General features: G+C 37.5%; 1 protein-coding gene and 1 long non-coding RNA gene across 2 annotated transcripts; one reads left to right on the top strand and one right to left on the bottom strand.

Annotated features, from left to right (window-relative positions):
- Positions 1-1088: 1088 nt before the first annotated feature.
- Positions 1089-4424, top strand: LOC127963043 (uncharacterized). The gene is made up of 3 exons (XR_008154720.1): positions 1089-1583; positions 1717-1836; positions 3251-4424. It is a non-coding gene; the product is annotated as an uncharacterized LOC127963043 (long non-coding RNA).
- A 1875-nt stretch (positions 4425-6299) lies between these two features.
- LOC127964261 (leucine zipper putative tumor suppressor 1) lies at positions 6300-19518 on the bottom strand. The gene is made up of 7 exons (XM_052564403.1): positions 19141-19518; positions 15253-15744; positions 11229-12077; positions 10892-11080; positions 10529-10723; positions 6762-10434; positions 6300-6671 (listed from the first exon to the last, which is right to left on the bottom strand). Exons 2-6 carry the CDS (start codon positions 15604-15606, stop codon positions 9859-9861), a joined length of 2163 nt encoding a protein of 720 aa, XP_052420363.1. The 5' UTR covers positions 15607-15744; positions 19141-19518; the 3' UTR covers positions 6300-6671; positions 6762-9858.
- Positions 19519-20350: the final 832 nt, after the last annotated feature.

The raw sequence follows: 20350 nt of genomic DNA, 5'->3' as shown, positions 1-20350 counted from the left end.
TCCCCCCATTTTACTAGTCTCTGACTTCTTGCTGTTGGTTTCTGAATAGAAGCCAAATGTTAATTTTATTACACTAATGAAGAAATGTATGTTGGATTAGAGAACATTTAGTCTATAATTATGTGAAAAGAGCATTAGACTATGTGGAAAAAGCCACTGGACATTGAAATAGACACTGAATGATATTTACTGAATATGTCAAATGTTTGTAAAGTCATGTCTAACCTTTTTACACCTTTAATTCAGCTTTACCTGACTGAATTATTATTATTATTATTTTTTTTTCACTGCTGCCACGGTTTCCTTTTATTTTATTTATTTTTGCCAGTGGGTTACAATGAAAATGAAACCAAAACTCAGAGTTTCCCATCTCCTGGTAGGTCAACTCAGAGTTCAAGTTTTAACTCAGAGTTCTTGTTGGACCTCCTTACTGGAATACATCACAGCTGAAAAGAGGACAGTAAACATGACATCCACGTGGAGGGGACAGAGGAAACGCCTCCAAATCAACGGTAAGCAATCGCTTCAGAGAAGCCAACCGTGTTTAATTAATAAATAATGTACTCATGCAGATAAATACTTAAGTCAGAGAATGAGATCAAAAAAAGGATTTTGGCTCATCTTGGAAGTTCTTTCTCTTGTTTTTGGCCAGTGGTTGTGTTCAAAGAGGTTTACTAACACATGGCAGCAGACAGAATTGTAGTTGCGTTTACAAATCTAGTAATTTCATCTAGTCTCTCGCCATGACTCAGACAGAGGACAATGCTGACCAGCACTTTGGGGGAAATGAAGCAAAAATGCATTTTATACATTAAGATTCATAGACTAGGCCTGTGTAATAATTGACGTTTGCCACAAGAGGGCGACACCACAACATCGCTTAAATCTTTAAACACTGCTTTTGTGTTTATTCTCTCTGATAGCACTGGAATGCTAAGAACATGATAAAAATAAATCAATATATAGATAGATAAAAATACAAGAAGTTATTTGTCTTATCTGACTTGCGCACCTGTGTTGCAGATTGCTGTCATCACTGGCTCTAGCAGTTGCATTGCCTTTACTGTTAGGTATACTGTTTAGTACGGTGGCCGGGAAGTGCAAAACAATATTACAAAGTATAAACACCTTTTACGAAGCTCGAGACAAATTTACATTTTGGAAAACATTTTTACTTATCATAAAACACAATTACATGGGGAAAACACTTTTACCAAGAACGAAACAAATTTACATTTTAGAAAACAAATTAACAAGAGGCAAAAAACTTTTACCAGCCCGAAACAAATTTACAATGACAGATTTTTCACGGAAAGGGAATGTACCACACACCGGAAGTGACGCGGTGAAAGGTGTTGTTGTTGTTGGTGAGCGCGGTAAATTCGTGTGGTTGTGGAGTAAATGGCATAAATGAAGTTTATGGTGTCAGAACATGGACTGCGGCCAAGGGAGGTTTTGCGGCAAACACATGAACAGCTTAACGCGGTTTTACTTCACGTGCGATCGTTGTCTGGAGTTTCTAAACGACGCGGACCAGACGGAAACACAGGAGATGTCTCGACAGCCGGACAGTGCTAATCAAAGTAAGTTGTTATTTTTTAGTGTAGCAAAACGCTAGCTATCTGAGGCCATGTGAATACAAATCAGTAATGGTAATAATTACTGATGAAACGGCTCATAACTTTCTGTTTTGAAACGGATCTCTGTCCATTTCAGCAGAACAACCATGCCCATCATACAAACAGTTCATGGAGTAAAGAAGCTCAAAGACAAAAGAAGTCTTTTAACTATGGGCCAAAAGGAAGATTTACGCCTAAAGAAAGAAAACACGTCCAGGTAAGTTGTACTGATGGTCCTATACAATTTTGTGATGCTTTATATGTATTTGTGTGTATGTGTATATTTATTTTACCTATTTATACATTAATTATATATCTTTTGTTATTTGTCATTTACGTATTGTGCGTATACTGATAAGGAAAAATATTAATAATACTATTTTAAATTTAATCTATAACACAACAAAGTTTTGAGAAAGTGCATGGGGCGTGTAAGTGCTCAAGCCACTCAGCCATCTGTGTCATTCCAGTTTCTGTGTGTAATACTTAATTTGTAACAATTAACTTTTAATGTGCAATGTGAAAATAGAGTTCTTTAAATCAAATTTAAACACCCCCCCCCCCATGTACGTTTGTTAAGGTGGATAGTAATTGCAGAGAAAATATTTATTTAATAGTTTTCCTTCATTTAATTCAATTGCCATTACACAGCAGTGAAACAATGTTTGTGTTCACTCTGTAGATTCAGGGAGGGTCTTTTAACCCTGCAGTAGACTGCACTACAGCAACACATTAAATTGCTGGCCCCTGCCCTGTGCCACTATGAAAAGCAACTCACTGCTTTTGACCTTGAGAGACTCTCCAAACCTGACCTCAGTCCTTCGGGGAGTAATCAAAGGCTTAAAGAAAGTCAAACCATGGGCTACTGGGCAGACAATCTTTTTGATTGTGAAGGTTTGTTAGTTAGTTGAGAAATCACATGGCAATTAAAGCTGTAAGCAGCATTTATCAGGGTTCAAGCATTTCCGGCCTTTAAGCACAATAGCATCAAAATATTTTTTTTTAATTTAGCAATAATGTAACCACCTAAATTACAGAAGGAAAAGACCATTACAGTCAATTTACCATAGGAATTATATAGTTTTCAAAGCATTTTGAAAGTAATAGACTGTGCCATCTATGGTCCGATCTCCATGAAATTTTGCAAGCATCTTTAGAATGTTATGTCTCATATGCTCACCAATTTTTGTGAAGTTCTGAGTTTTCGTTTAGGATTTATAGGCTTTTGAGTGTTTTGCCACTCCCATGTTCTAAATGACCCTGTTATGGCTACCCAAATGGTAACATTAAACCTTTTTTAGATAATTATTGGTCTAGAGTCCAGAGAATTGTACTGCACTTGTTTGGTTGCAATTGGGTGAAAAATCTAGGACCAGTTCCCGCAAGTACGTTTTTAAGATGATAGCGCATTTTTGATGAACAATTTGATTGACAGCTGTAGTTCTTGAGGAGAAGTTGTTCATTATGAGGATATCTATTAAATGATCACGTGCATCACATGATTACAGAGCCGTAAAACTTATAAAAAAAAAAAAAAAACCTTAATAATAAAAATCAGTACAATTACAATAGGCTTTCAGCTTTTCAAGCTTGAACCCCTAATTATGTATCTGAATTGTTTCTCTTTGCAGAAGGCCAGGCTGCTTTGTCTGTGGAAGATGTTTTGATGTTTGCTACTGGGCTGTCTTCACTTCTGCCATCTGGATTGGAACCACTGCCACAAATAGAGTTCCTGGATGACTCTACGTTCCCAATAGCAAATACAGTTTGACCGGCCATAAATCGGAACCGGACGGTTTTTGCTTAAAATACGCGATCAGTCTTTTTTCGTCTGTTTTTTCTGGAAGTGTGCCCGCATACATTGTAATCATTTGCTATCATGTCATTTGTGTGGAAGTATTTTCGAAATCTCTGCGCAGGACAAGGGCAGCTGTTCAGCTCTGGAAGGGCATCGATACATGTCTGAGGCACAGGAAGCAAGCAGCTGTTGGTGTACTGGTTCACAAATAAAAGCCTTTCCTGCACACTGAAGCTGCGCGAGCGCACAAGCGGAGACAGTGAAGAGATCTTCAGCTCAACTTCTCGCCTGTTGGATGAGAAACGAAACAGACTAAACAGTGACATACACATTTGAAAAGACAGAAGTAAATGTCAGTTCGTATAGGATGATTTTATTTTACCTTAAAATTACATCGACTTAATTTGATTTAAAAATCACCTGCTGTAGCACACTGAAAAAAGTGTTTCATTCATCCAATTAAAAAATTCAGATTCACATCTGTATTTTTTTTTTAACTTGAGACAAAACTTATTTATTTTTCATTGGCTCAAGTAAAAAAAATATAGATGTGAATCATTACCCTAATTTTTTATTTTTTAATTGGATGAATGAAACACTTTGCATCTTTGTTTTATTCCCACCAACATACTTTTATTTAGTTTCACTGGTAAATACCTTTTTTTAATTTTAAACCAAATTTAAAAACTAAAATACTGAATGCTGATTAAGAAACATCTTATTGAATGTGTGTTGATTGTGTTGTTTGGAATCTAGAACTATGCAGTTATTGCATTTAATTTCACATGGTTACAGTTAATCTTTTCATTTAAGGCCAGTTCTATGTAGTTTTAACCAAATTCAGAAACAGAAGCTAAATGCTGATGTCTGTACCATCTATGTTTGTATTGAATGTAGTCTACTTACTGCGCAGTTACTGCTGTTAATTTCAGATGGTTACGGTTATTTTTTTCAATAGCCAAAAGCCAGTTTGGCCCATTTAATACCAAATAAACATCTTATTTATGCATACTTTCCTTCTTTCTTGTTTGTTGCTTAAAGAAAAAAAAACTGAAATCTGTATCTGAATCGGCAAAATCATGATCAGTGCATCACTATTTCAAACTCCTTAAAATTAGCACTCCTAGACTTATACACTTTAAGTCACAAATGGACTTTGGAATTCAAAATAGTCCTGGATTTGGCTGTTTTTATGCTAAATGATGGATGAGTTATATGGAGCCAGAAGAGTCTCAATAAAGATAAATGCACACACTACAGTCACATATGCACACACAGGATTCATAGATGCACACACATGATTCATAAATACACACACAAGATGCACAAATGCGCACAAAATTCACAAATCCACACACAAAATTTAAAAAGCACAGAAGATTCACAAATGCATACAAAATTCAGAAATGCACACAAAAATCAGAAATACACACACAATTCAGAAATGCAAACAACATTTACAAATGCACTCAAGATTCACAAATGCACAGGACAAGATTCACAAATGCACAGGACAAGATTCAGAAATGTATTTCTGATGCACACACACATATATCTTGATTCACAAACTGCTTGCGGTCTGTGAACTTCACTGCATTTGTGTGTGAATTTTGAGACTCCCCTGACTTGGCTCAACACACAAATGCTTTTTTTTAAACAGGGAATGATCAGCAACCAATCAGATATCTCCCTTCTTTTAGCCAATCACAAGAATGCACCCCATGTGGGGGGATTGTTTACTTATAAGCCAATCACATGAAAGTGTTCACACAGCAATTGTATTAAATTGTATGAAAATACAGATGTTTAGATTACAATTCAGGTTTATTTTTTATTATTTTTTACTAAATATAAATTTAAAAATGTCTCAGTACATATAGCCCAGTGACTGCAGAAAGTGAAAGTGAATCGTTCGCTGAGGAAAGTGAGTCGCTCGCTGGGTGAGGAAAGTGAGTTGTTCGCTGCGTGACTCGTGAGGAAAGTGAGTCGCTCGCTGGGTGAGGAAAGTGAGTCGTTCGCTGGGTGACTCGTGAGGAAAGTGAGTCGTTCGCTGCGCAAAGTGGGTCGCTGGCTGCGCAAAGTGGGTCGCCGGCTGTGTGAGGTAAGTGAGTCGTTCGCTGAGGAAAGTGAGTCGTTCGCTGCGTGAGGAAAGTGAGTCGTTCGCTGATTGGCTTATAAGTAAACAATCCCCCACGTGGGGTGCATTCTTGTGATTGGCTAAAACAAGGGAGATATCTGATTGGTTGCAGATCATTCCCTGTTTAAAAAAAGGCATTTGTGTGTCGAGCCAAGTCAAGGGAGTCTCAAAATTCACACACAAATGCAGTGAAGTTCACAGACCGCAAACAGTTTGTGAATCAAGATATATGTGTGTGTGCATCAGAAATACATTTCTGAATCTTGTCCTGTGCATTTGTGAATCTTGAGTGCATTTGTAAATGTTGTTTGCATTTCTAAATTGTGTGTGTATTTCTGAATTTTGTGTGCATTTCTGAATTTTGTATGCATTTGTGAATCTTCTGTGCTTTTTAAATTTTGTGTGTGGATTTGTGAATTTTGTGTGCATTTGTGTATCCTGTGTGTGTATTTATGAATCATGTGTGTGCATGTATGAATCCTATGTGTGCATATCTGACTGTAGTGTGTGCATTTATCTTTATTGAGACTCTTCTGGCTCCATACAGTTAAGACTCTGAAAACATTGTCATTAAAGGTTCACTTTAAAGTGCAGTTGCCAAAATTGTTTTTATAATGTAACAGTATGTGAGCATGTTTTTTCCCCTCACCGTTAACATTTTGAAAATGTTTTAGATTTGTGACTCTCAAACTGGGATCCCTTTGTGAATCACTGTTTTAGATAAAGAAACAAGTAGTTCAAGAAGTTTTGTTTTCTATACTACAAAAATTTATTAAATAATTATTAGTATTTTTGATTAATTTACCTTACACAAAAACAATTAAGCTGTGGGGGACAGATTCATAAACATTGTGTTCAGACAGACAGCAGTATTCCACCACTACAAAAAACTCCCTTTTTTTTATAATTTCATAGTTGAGACATATTAGATTAGTTTCATGTACAGTTCTGGTGCAGAGTCCCAGTTCTCTGGTTTCTGTAACTGATTGTGTTCCATGGCAAAGTCCAAGTACTCCTGCTTGTTTGGGTCCCCACAAGGAGTCAATGACAGGCTGCCTCAGTAAGGGCATCCAGTTCAGCCTATCCAATTTGAAATCTGCAGTCTCTGGAGGCAAACCTATCGTTAAATAGAAAACATAAGCTTTTCTTTTCATTTAAGCTAAAACACTAGAATGATACTTTCATCTGTTCATTACCAATGTATCACCTGTGTGGTAAGTAGTAGAGTTCATTGGGCACTCCCGAACATGCTGCTGTTCTGGAAGGGCGAATGCTGTGACTGTTCCACAGTCTCACACACTCATCCAAGTATCCTTTCTTCTGCGGTACAACGCTTCGTTCAGTTTACTTTTAAGAGCCCTCAAGCTGATGTTTACACCGTGTAGACTTGACATCATGTCGATGATTACAGGGTACGAGTGGACCTCGTTAAAATATTGAACACATTGATGCAGAGTATGTCTTGTGTTTCCGTCTGGTCCGCGTCGTTTAGAAACTCCAAACATCGATGACAAGTGAAGAAAAACCGCGTTAAGCTGTTCATGTGTTTGCCACAAAACCTCCCTCGGCCGCAACTTCATTAATGCCATTTACTCCACAACCACACGAATTTACCGCGCTCACCAACAACAACAACAACAACAACAACACCTTTCACCGCGTCACTTCCGGTGTGTGGTACTTTCCCTTTCCGTGAAAAATCTGTCATTGTAAATTTGTTTCGGGACTGGTAAAAGTGTTTTGCCTCTTGTCAATTTGTTTTCTAAAATGTAAATTTGTTTCGTCCTTGGTAAATGTGTTTTCCCCATGTAATTGTGTTTTATAGTAAGTAAAAATGTTTTCCAAAATGTAAATTTGTCTCGAGCTTCGTAAAAGTGTTTCACACTTTGTAATGTTGTTTTGCACTTATCGGCCACCGTAGTTTAGGTATTGTGCCATATGCAACTTGATGAACTATAAAATGACTCACTGAAAACCGACTAAAACAGCACTCAGGAAAAAAAAAAAAACTTAATTTATTTAATTAAAATAAATAAGAAATATACAACAATCTACAGACAGCCTTACACCCCACAACCACCCTGCACCATCAATAATATGATTATCCGTTTGTTGTTATCAAATCAAAACTCCAGGAAGCTCAAGGGGTGATGACTTACAAGGCAGCTTTTCGGGGGCTTTTGTATGATGAAACATTGGGTAACAAATTTGTGCAATGAAAAACGTAAACAGTCTCAGTGCTGCCCACCTTAATCTTTCTGTTTGCTGTTACAAGCAACATTTCTAGGAAAAGTTGTCCTGTGAGCGGTTAAGTATAGTATTGTATTACATCTAAGTTTTAAAGGAGAACACACTGCTTTGTTACCACCACCTGTGTTTCTGCACTAGACTAAAAAAAAAAGTTTCATCTCTGTATAACATATTGTTGTACTGTCAGGCCTCTTCCGGCCTATATAAATATTTCTGTAGATATCATTTTGAAGCGATAACTAATTAAAATTCAGTACTTATACTGGAGAGTAAAATAGTTGTTCAGTCAGTTTTAAGACCTATCTTTTCCCCAGTTAGGCAATTCCTTCAGACAATTCCAGAACTGATCCAAAAATGAGTATTTTGTCATCATGCATTCACTATTATTGTTCTAACCAAGTAATATTTTCCAAAACAAATGTTTTAATGAACCCTTTTCCCACATGTGTCTGCGAGTGAAAGTGACTTGACTGTACTTTTTCAGTTCTAACAAAAACCGTACAATGTCTAGGCTTTAAAGTTGATAGTATAGTACTGTTAAAAAAGATTTGAAGGAATTGTGAAATACTTTAGATTAACAATGAAATATGTTTGTGAACAGTGCATTTTCATTGAACATGACATAATCTCACTGTATGAGATACTATATTCCTGTACACATATTGTTTCTATGAGTCTTTCTGCCAAGACACTGGTAATAAAGATTATTGTCATATAAAAAGGAAGAGAGAGTGCAAACTAGCAATAACAGCAGATAAAACATTCATATCACTTTGTCACCCTGTAGTGAGAATGTACAACTGCTTGAGGTTTAGGCAAGAAGCGCTGGATTGTTTGGATTAGATAGAGGTAAGCATTTGTCACCATGGACCACAAAACCAGTCATAAGGGTGATTTTATTTTATTTTTTTCGAAATTGAGATGTATATATCATCTGAAAGCTGAATAAATAAGTTTACCATTGATATGATTGGACAATATTTGGCTGAGATACAACTATTTGAAAATCTGGAATCTGATGATGCAAAAAAATCTAAATATTGAGAAAATCACTTTTGAAATTGTACAAATGAATTTCTTAGCAATGCATTTTACTAATACAATAAGTCTTGATATATTTACAGTAGAAAATTACAAAATATCTTCATGAAACATGGAAATTAATATTCTTAGGATTTTTGGAATAAAAGAAAAATCGATAATTAATTTTTTTTTTTTTATTTTTTTTTTGCCATTTCTAAAATACCCAAATGACTCAAGACTGGTTTTGTGCTCCAGGGTCACATTTGGTTGGATATTCACAGATTAAAGGTGCTGTAAGCAATGTTAGCCATTCTGCAAAATTATTCACTAAATAAGACTTGCACATTCTTTCCATATCCCTTACCATTGTTATAAGAGATTAGCAGGAAAACAGTAGCACATCTCATTGTTGCCAAGCTAAATACTTACAAAATTGTATCCTTGCATGATGAACCAACACCTGTCAACTGCTTATAAAACTTAATATGGTTCTTAATTGGAATTGTTTAAGTTAAATAAAATTATTCAGGTCTAAACTGCCACACCCCAAGACACCTGCTTCCTATTCACCGGCTGCCCTATGAATGCACAAAATGACTGACAGGCAGAACATGCTTAAATGGCTACACAAAGAGTCTGACTGTGGTCAATTATTTGGAGTTTACAGAATTCACGGCTGCCACAGAGACAGATGTGATGGTTACTGATGGAGCACTAATTCAGTCTCTCAAGTAAGAATGTAATTCTAATGAACAAAAATTGCTTACTGCACCTTTAATAGGAACCTATTCAGAAATGCACATGGATTACATTCTAAGAGTTTAAGTTAAATGGTAGATCTAAAAGGAGAACATATTTTGGTGGTATGTACAAGTGATGCTATCTTGAAGTTCGAACAACTCCTGACATCTTGAAATCTCTTGTGACATCATGTTTCCTCCCTTTAAATTTTGCTTTGTGAATTCCGCCCACTAGTACATTAACCCTTTTAAGACCATTCGGTTAATTGTGTAATCGTTCATCCTCTGACCTCATATCTCTGTGGCTAAAATCTTTTCAGAGGTATGGCTGTCCATGTCTATCTCTGACCGACTGTCCATTTCAGCCGTTAGCTCCCTCAGAATCTTCTCCAGGTCCTTGTTCTTTCTGTACATCTGTAGGTAATTGTACTGCAACTGCTTTTGGTATCTGATTACTTTGTCTTTCTCTTTATTCCACGTTTGTCTCTCCTGCTGGAAGCTATTCATCATCTTATGTTTCTTTTGCTTCTCTTCCTTCAGTTCCCCTCTCACCCTCTCTACCTCTTTCTGTAGGGCATCCAAGTCCGCAGTCCCTCTGTTATGATTCAGTGTTTTGCTGGCACTTGTTCCATCCTGGGCTTTCGATTTGGCTTGACCTGTCCCAAAGGCCTCCATCCGGGCTTGGCTTATCTGCAGTTGCAGCTGTTGCTCCTCGACTTTGGCTCTCATGGTCATAAGCTGCTGTTGCTCCTCTTTGGCCATTGCTAAGTCCTGCTTCATGCCCTTGATATCTGTTTCCAGTAGGTTCACCTTCTCCCTGAGGAGGTCAGCTTCATTCTTCTTTCTTTGAAACTCATTTTTAGATACCTTTTAAAAAAAGAGAGATATCACAGTCAGGCAAATGTGATGGTAGAGCATGTAATAGCAACTGTAAGTCAATCTAATATCAACTAACACTGACCTCAACCTCAGCGCTCCGCTGGTGAAGTGCTCCCTCATAGTCTTTGATCTTCTTCTCCAGTTCTTCCAGCTTGCATCTGGACTCCTTCAGAGAGGCTTTGAGACTTACAATCTCACTGAGTTTGTTTCCAACATCGGCCTGGGAGTCCCTAAGTTGCTGCTTTAGCAGAGAAATCTCACCTGACTTCTGGCACACCTACAAAAATGATGGATGTGAATGTGTTTTTTTAACAATTTAGATTTTTCCCCTCATTATCCCAACTGTCCAGCTTTTAAATTGACCACTTTATCAAACATAGAGCGCATTAGATTTTCATTGTATCCACATTTGTCTTTACACAACGCTAAAGTTTTATAGACTGACCTCCCACTGAGTCTCTTCTAGAGTGGGTACTAGGTTTTTCTGGCTCTCATAGATTCGGAAACGGCTTTCTGCAGTATCCCGGTCACGATTAAGCTGGTTCACCTCCTCCTGCAGACGTTCCTTGTCCTGTTGAAGTTGTATCACCTGAAGCTGCAATAACTGTTGGGCTTTCAAAGCCCTCTGAGACACCTACAGGTTAGACAAACCATCATTAAGATCTGCCAGGATAAAGGTGAATAATGACTTAGTTGACCATCAATGTAAGATAAAGTACTCATTGGTTTTGCAGTCACACTAAACTTTATGTAGTCACATTCCCATATTGTAAGCAACTTACTTGTCGGAGTTTTGTAGAACAGCGTTGTTTCAACCCCTCCATCTCCTCAGCACAGTAGCGTTGCTTCTCCTCAAATAGATGACATGTGTCTGACTCCTTCTCATCAAGGCTCGTTTGTAACTCTTCCAGCTCGGTTTCACGTTCTAGAAGTTTCTCCTCCAGCTGCTGTATCAGTGATTCATCCATTGAAATTGGTGATCGGACACAGCCCCCGGAAGATGATGGTTTTGTCGGGCTTTGCTCTGAAATTGTAAATCTGTGTTCCAGAAGCAGTTCCTGGTTTCCAGAGAAATCCATCTTTGGCTCAGTGGATGAAAGGGTAAGTGCTGCAGCAGTTATTTCTCTGTTCATACTTATTGCTGCCGCTACATTTTCACTTAGGACACCAATGGATCTTGTATTGCCATTTGTCATCTCACTGTTTCTGTTTGTTTCACCAAATCCATTGGCCCAACTGTTTCCACCGTTAGCAACGCTACACATCCAACTGGATCCAGAGTTTCCATTCATCCTTGCTACACCCCCCTGTGCGTTCTGAGATGTGTCTATGTTTTTGGCAAGGCCTCCATGGCGTGCCATGTGGTTAGTTGAAGTGCTTAGGTTGTCCATCTGGCTGCTGCCACTGGTGCTGTGAGTAGGCAGGCTGGACATAGAGTTCCTTCCAGAGTCAGAGAAGGTACCAGAATTTGTCTCCAACTTTGGATCCTGAAGATCTTTTAGCCTGTCAATAGGACTAATTCTCTTGCCCAGGATAGTGCTCAAGTCGTTATGAGTCTCCACAGAGGAACTGCTGCTTCGAGGAGGAACTGGTTTGAATGCGGTGGGTCGAATTAAAATATTCTCTATACTCTAAAAGAGAAAGGACAACAAAGATAGAGGAGTGTTTTTGGAATTTTAATTGCATTACAAACAATTGATCATCCACTCATGTTTATGGCAGGACACAAATCCATCTTAAAACCTATTGATCAGAAGCTCTTAATGTAATTACTCACACACCAGCCAGGGCATAACAACAAAAACATTTTCATACAGTAAATGATTGATCCACAAGACAATCTCAAGAATCCTTTTCTTTTTTCTTATTCCATTCCCTTATTCCGTCACTTTGTCTTACTCATGGTAGCATGGTTGCCCAATGGTTTATTATTAACTTCCTGACCTAGTGAAACTGGGCTCATTATCCTAGATTCTTCATAAATGAAGCTATTCAGAGAAAGAGGTGCTTGTCTGCTTGCAACTGCCACACCGCCCAGTGGCGTAGCCAGGGGAGGGGCCATGGGGGCACTGGCCCCTCCTGAAAACTGATTGGCCCCCCAGTGTGCCCCCACATTTCTACTTGTCTGTCACTCACAAATTCAAATTATAATCTTTCAGTTTAGTAAATAACTCATCTGTACTTTTACTTCGTTACTGTGAGCGACGCCCCTCTCGTTACTTTATCTTAATGCAATAAATGTTATAAATGCTTCAGTTTATTCCAAACGCGCCGTCTACTTTTCTCTGGGCAATGAGCGATGCCCATTCGCCAATGATTCATTCTTTTGAGTCAATTCTGTTCAAAGGCTTGATCAAACCAATTGGCAAACGAGTGAATTGGTTCATGAATCAGTTTGAATGATTCGTTCAGTTCCCTGCCTCACGCACTGAGCGTCTGAAGCGGTTCACTCAGAGTTGTAACGTTTAGCATCAACAGCGTTGAAAACGGGACTATGGAACTGCACTGAATTGAAAGCAAATCTGCAAAGGCTATTATTTGCTTGCGGTGGAGATCCTTATTAGATGAACACCGCGTGTGCTGTCTACTGTTTAACAGGTAATAACTTGGGCTACATTCGATTACAGTACACGATACCACTATGACAGTAGTTTGTTGTACGTGTGTGGCTTATAACAGAGGGGAGTCAAGTTGAATGCAGCTTCCAAAAGACAAAAAATAGCCGATTAAGATTGTATTAATTTTAATTCAATCACACCGGTGCGAGTACGTTCAGCAAGTCATATCATCAGCTGTTAAATTCAGATCTGTGATCGCTTGCTGGCGCTGAGCCAGAGATAGATGCGTTTTACAGCGTTGCGCATTATAACCAATCACACACGATTCGTTTGAATGCATTGGCCAATCAGAGGTGTTCCGATGAGTCATCGCTGAAATGCCGGTGCTTCCTTCACTCGCTCGCTGACTGAATACCTCTTTCTGGCGAATTCTCTCGTCAGAAACAACAAAGTGCAGATGTGTGTACGAATCTATAATTAAGATATTGATTTCACAGTGTTAACAGTTTCAGTGATTTTAATGGGAGTTTCTGAGAGTGATTGAAATCTAGACTGTCAGTGAAAATGATCTTTAATAATGTTAATGTTATTTGCTCTCTTTCTGAACAATGAAAGATTAGTAGCAATATTTATATCACATTAACTTTCAATGTTAAATTCACATTTAATATAAAGTCAGTCGTATTAAAAATATGTTATGGCATGAAACCTATATCTGTTACTTAAGTAAACAGACAGGGTTTTATAATAAATTGCAGTAAAGGCTGATGAAATATATACATTTACACACGCACACACACATTACATACATTTATCTATATATCTAAATAAAAATAGGCTCCGTATATATGACCCAAAGTAACTAACTACTTGAGTAGATTTTTTATCCGATACTCTTTTACTCTTACTCAAGTAACTATTCAAGACTAGTACTTTTACTTTTACTTGAGTAAATATTTCTAGAATTACTTTTACTTTTACTTGAGTAAAGTTTTTGGGTACTCTACCCACCTCTGGACACATGCAAAAACATCGTTTTTTTTTACTGGTCAATTTTGAGATTTGGGCCTGTTTGTCTTCAGTAACATATCTTCTTTCAGACTTGTGGTGAAAAAAAAGTCCAAAATACACATATAGGTCTTTATTTTTCTACACCTTTAGTCTATTTGCGTCTGTAGATTCCTAATAAATTCAGTTGGCGTTCTAAATCAACATGGTGCTCCGCGATTGCTGTTTTATAGGATCCACATATTTTACATGTTAAACTAAAGCTACCTTTTTGAACAAGTAGCTTTCTAACAAAGTATGGATATATGATATTTTTAAATCAATATGCTCAAGATTAATTAGCCTTGACATAAGTAGATTTTGTTTATTCGTCAATGCAAATTTACTGCAACTGCTGCTATGCAAATTGAATGGGACGTGGATAATAAACAAAAACATATTATGAAATTATATTAAATTTATAGTAGTTATATTAATTAATTAATTGTGTATTTATTTCTATGAATTATTAATGTTATTCTGATTATTATTATTTGTGAGTTGTACACTATTCATACATTGGATTCTTTTATTTATTACAGTTTTTCTTTCACTTTTGTAAAGTGAAAAGTTAATACAATTTGTATTAGATTTTTTTTTTTTAAGAGCAGTGAATAACTGCTATTAAAATATAATAGGGTATCACTGTTTATTACTGATTTTAAAGGTTACTGAACTCTTGAAATGATTTGGATATACAGTTCAAACAACACAAGATTGGCCCCTCTGTATTAATCGTGGCCCCTCTTGTGCCCCCCAGTTGAAAAAATCCTAGAATCGCCCCTGACACCGCCATTGGACCAAATCTCTGGAGAGATCAAAGCATTCTTACCTCGTCAATCTGGAGGTTTAATTAAATGGAGCAGACACCTTCTAAGCTCTTAGTAAAAAGTGTTAGGGGCTGGTGGGGATTACTTAACATCAACTATATTTCACTGTTGTTTGATTTTGTGTGTTAACAACGACTGGGGGATGGGCCATCTTTTGGTTTTGGCTGCTTCCATCTGAACTGAGCATGTGTCCTAAGCAGACATTTTGCTTTGTTTACAAGTTGTACTGCTTTAAATTAGAGTTTTATAGGACTGAAACACATAGGCAGGGAATAAATGAAACTCTCAATATGTTATTATGGCAAATAAGGTGAACTTTTTGTAACCATGACACACTTTGTTTATTCTCTGACTGACTCTAGTTCTGTTACCTTTTCTAGTTTTCCAGACAGCGGAACTAATTCTGGTGGCCCTCCTCTCCTGTCCACCTCATTGTCCATCTCAGTTGTTCTTCCTTGACTGTCTTCAGCTGTATTAATGTTAGCAGTTCGGGGCTTGTTGCTGACCTTGATGTAAAAGAAGTCGTCATTTTTGCCTGAATGATAGCTGACTTTTGAGTTGTTGTTGGTGCTGCAATGGTCCTGAGAGAAGCCATACTTCAGAAAGCCATCAAAGCTACGGCCTGTTTTCTTCGACTGAAGCCCCTTTTTGACTTTGTTTTCAGAAGATTTGCAGTGTTTGCTGTGGAGGCTATGGCCTGATATCAAACTGCTGACGCTACCCATGTTTCCTGGGGCATCTGGAGAAGGCAGGTGGTGGTCTTGATGGCAGCAGGTGTGTAATTACAGAATTTTAATGATGGAGGAAGGTCTGATGGACACATAGCCTTGTGTGGAGATCCTTCTTATTCCCATTTGGGAAACCTGGAAAAACATGGATTTTAAGAAATGTAGTGAGATGACTACTATTGGCATTAGAGCAGTATAGTTTTTGCAGAATCTTTACTTAACATTCACTAGTTCAGCAAACAAGTCCTACAAAACCAGGAACTACAGTATTTTTTGTTGGCTCTTTGCCCACTTGGGATACAATGGGGTAGACCTAATGGCAGTGACCCTGAATAACCTGATTTACAATATGGAGACCATACTGAATGCATATTTTGTACAAGTATCAAGAACACCCTCCTCTTTGATAAACAAAGGCATATGCAAGCTTGAAATTAGTGTGACCCGGTCAAACATCTATTCATATTACTTGGTCAGTAGGTCAAAAGACCTGCAAATTGCTTTTTTTTGGTTCTTTTCAGGCTACCAAAAACAATGAGTATGTTTCCATGCACTTTGAGTTTGATTTATGCTGGACTAAAACAACGTCTTTTTAAAATGTCATGTAAATGCTTTAGTCCAGTCCAATGTACCTGTCCGATTTTTGTGAAGTTAGCAGTGTTGGGCAAGTTACTTTTAAAAAGTAATTAGTTACAGTTACTAGTTACTTCTTCCAAAAAGTAACTAAATTAGTTACTCAGTTACAAATTTTAAAAGTAACTAGTTACTTAAGAAAGTAACTATTGCGTTACTTTCAAGTAAAATTAAATTTTAAATGCTCAAATGTGAGCCCACCTCTACCCCTCTTTAAAGGAACTTAAAATACATGTGCATGTTCAATTATTTATGATAAATCTGAATAGTATAATGAAATGGACACTTAATACAATACATTATTAACAGAAACATGAAACATTGTACACACATCTGAAGTGAGACTAGCCTCCAATCAAATTCCATGTATGTAGATATTATGTTTATATAGTGGATCAATGCAAATAACACGATAGATTTTTGGGAACTTTTGATATTTCCTTTTATTGTTTCTTTAATTTCTTGAAGGAAAAAGTAATGTATACTTCTATTTAGAGAAGGCTACTGTTGGATTATTTGGGCTCGTCGCCATACCTGTCTCTCGTTGACTGACTGGCTTGTGTTGTTCCTTGTGTGTCCTGTCCTGTCCGACTATGCGTTATGATGGGTTGTTCGCAATTCATGAGCGTTAGTGATGATGGGTCGTTCGCGAATGAGCGTTAGTGATGATGGATCGACTCGTTCGCGAATGAGCTTTTGATGAGTCGTTCGCGATTCGCGAATGAGCCGACTCTAAGAGCCGGCTCTTTTAGTTGAACTTCGGGAGCTGGCTCGCATATCTGAAGAGCCGACTCTATTTTTTCAAATTTAGCCTATAGAAATTAAATAATTATGTAATAAAAATTGAAATATTATTGTCAAAGTCATTTAAAGAGCCGTTTGTGAGCCAAAGAGCCGGCTCTTTTCAGTGAGCTGAGTCAAAAGAGCCGAATTCCCATCACTACTATGCGTGCTTTCGAACACCCGCCCAACTCTACCTCTGATTGGCTTACAATGAAATTTTACTCTACCTCAGCCAATCGTCAGCATTTATGGGCTTGTCTCGTGCTCTGCCCACTAACCAAGGAAGAACAGTAAAAAAAAAATATTTGCCTCTCGCTCAGAGATCTAGTTGGTCTGATGAAAAAAAAGAACAGCTTCATCATCTGTTATAGTAACGCGCCGCATTTTTTGGCAGTAACGGTAACGGCGTTATTAAGATGAGAAGAGTAATCAATTAGATTACTCGTTACTGGAAAAAGTAATGCCGTTAGTAACGCCGTTATTTATAACGCCGTTATTCCCATCACTGGAAGTTAGACAAATAATCTGATTGAAACTTTGCTTCATCCAGCATGTACACACATCAGTTCATTACAGCTGGCTTATGTGTTGTGGCTTGTGCATTGTTTATTTAATTTACAAATATATATGAAATATTGAATTCTTTAAAAATATTTGATTTGCCATGTATAGTTTGACAGACTAGCTCAAACATAATGGTGCATGTAAACATGCATAATGTTTTTGCATATTTCATTACATCAAACAAGCATTACTTAGAAAACAAAAATAAAACAAGCTTACTATACATATATAATGCTCAATACGTTGGACATAATATGGGGTCCCACTAGGGAGATGGGACCTGTCAGTCACCTGACAACAGCTACTCAACTTTTTTATGATTTATATGTGCCTAAAGCATATATTACACATCCATAATCAACACATCATGCCTTCCATCTGTTTTTCAGAGCAGATAGTGAGGGGCTTTATGAACAAAAGACCTGCCACGATCATCACACATGGCTTTGTATAACTGGGCTAATTGTGATGATGTGCTGATATGTTAAAGGCTTATTAGCTAGAAAGGACACAGCAAATATGCCAGCTGTTTCTTAATTATTATCGTCACATTATGAATTTATGCATTCCAAAGAAATATTCTTTTCAGGGTTTTTTTGTTGCAACTTTGCTGCCTCGCAGCTGGTTTTAGATGAGAGAACCATTAATGCTACCACATCTTTGTTTGTTTCTGAGCTCTCTCTCTCCACTCTCCATCTCTCTCCAGTTGCTGGTTCAAAATCAAATGAAGGAGACATTGTAGAAGCATTCATTAATTATCCCATAAACACAGATTCAGCTGATTGCAACTGTTTATTACCATTGCCAGAAAGATTATATTCCACAAAAAACTCGATTATCATTCATGATTTCAAATAATTAAATACGATTATTCGACACTACTTTTGCATTCTTATAAATAAATGCTTCTTTTTCAGCAGAATGACTTAATGGCTTCAGGCAGCCCTTTGGCGGTCCCATCCAATGAAAAGCGATCTCATCAGTGTCTTTGTTTAAGAGAGTCACATATTTTATCCTTGAGGCATGACAAGCAATGGTGTAATGCTAATACTCTTCTTTTATGCAGCACTGCAAAATATTTGCAGTGCTTGACATTATTATCAATTCACACTTTGTTACAACACCTACTACATAGTTGTCATAAATTAAGAATGCAACAAAACCCATTTAAAACAACTCACATAAATCACTGGAACAAGCAAACTGTTTCTGTCAACCCACAGAGGGTATTTTTGTGATGACTTTGCACTTTTCATGTTGTATGCTAAATAATAACAAACATGAACATTGATGAAAAGCAATGTTTCGCAGTCTCTGAATGCACTGCATATCATTATTGCATTATTTGTTCATTTTTAAGGTACAAAACAATCAAGTCAAACATTGCATTGTGCTGTGACACATGCACAGGCATCACTTCCCAACATGTGATGCAGGTAAACAATCTCAGCTGGAGCGTCTCGATGTCTGCTATCTGTAACCCGAAATCACCTCTTTACTATCAAGTTCAAAGGCTTACCAGAATAAAATAGATGACAAAATGACACTTACTCTCCAAACAAATAAATCCACAGACGCAGTGTTTGTGAAATCTGAATCGAATCTCCTTCGCATGCTCTCAGTTGTGAGTCAGAATGTGTTTGTCCTTGTGTGAACCACTGAATACTCTATAGTCTGCCTGTAGACAAGAGTCTACCATGCAAAGGGGGCGGATCTTATCACCATTCACCAGTTTTTTTCCCCCTTCATATCTTTTTTTGGAATAACCGACATGCAAATGTTGCTGGGATACGGGACCCCAGTGTCCCTTGCGGTCCCTTGGGGAAGGGAGAGGGCAGAGACCATTACACCTCTTTACATAAGACGTGTGCCGCTAAAGAGATTAACTCACTGCTGCTTACAATGAGCTGCTTGCCCCCCCTCTGTCACAACACTCACTTTCTCTCCCGCTCTTTCTTACACCTCAAGACTAACAACATAACACAATCAGAATATGCTAACATATGCACAAGTTTGAGTAGCTTTTGTGACACTCACTCCTTTTTTTTATTGGTCATCTTTCACTGTTCCCTGTACAAACACACACTTCTCCCTGTTGGCTTCTTTTGCCTCCAGACTGCCCTGCACCCACTCTGAACAAACACCCCTCCAGGAAAAGAAAGAAGAGCTTGATGTTCCCTCCCTCCGTCTGTGTCTTTGTCCACTGAAGTGTGCCTGTTTTGTGTGAGGTTCAGTGAGCTTGAACATTTATTTAGGCTGAGTGCTACATTTACACCATAAAATAAATGACTACCTCTCTAAAAGTAGTGTGCTGCCGTAAAATGCAGAAGGTGTCTTTGTGCAGATGCTCCTGTTTGGAAAAATCAACATTAAAATGCCAAAGCAGTCAAATATTTGAATAGCCTCCAAAAGCAGTTGAACACGTTTAAATGACCCTCTTGATACTTTCTTACTGTAGTAGTCAAACACAAGTGGCCCTTTAGCTTGGAAGTAGTCTATCTATGAAAAAAATTATAAGAAATATTGGATGAAAATACGTCTTTATATTTACAATATTTGTAAATATATCTAGTTTTAGAAATGTTGTTTTTTACTTTAAAAAATGGGACAAAACCCCAAGCTTTTTGGCTTTTATAAGAATATTCACTTTAAATGTTAATTATAGATTTGTACAATGTAGATTCAGTTCAGCACATTTGTTTTAAGTCTGTTTGTAAGTGTTCATTTGGATACTATTCTTGTGACTGTTCAAGGATCATAA

The sequence above is a fragment of the Carassius gibelio genome, chromosome B8, assembly GCF_023724105.1.
Source record: "Carassius gibelio isolate Cgi1373 ecotype wild population from Czech Republic chromosome B8, carGib1.2-hapl.c, whole genome shotgun sequence".
Lineage (NCBI taxonomy): Eukaryota > Metazoa > Chordata > Actinopteri > Cypriniformes > Cyprinidae > Carassius > Carassius gibelio.
This window is presented reverse-complemented; position numbering and strand designations above follow the sequence as displayed.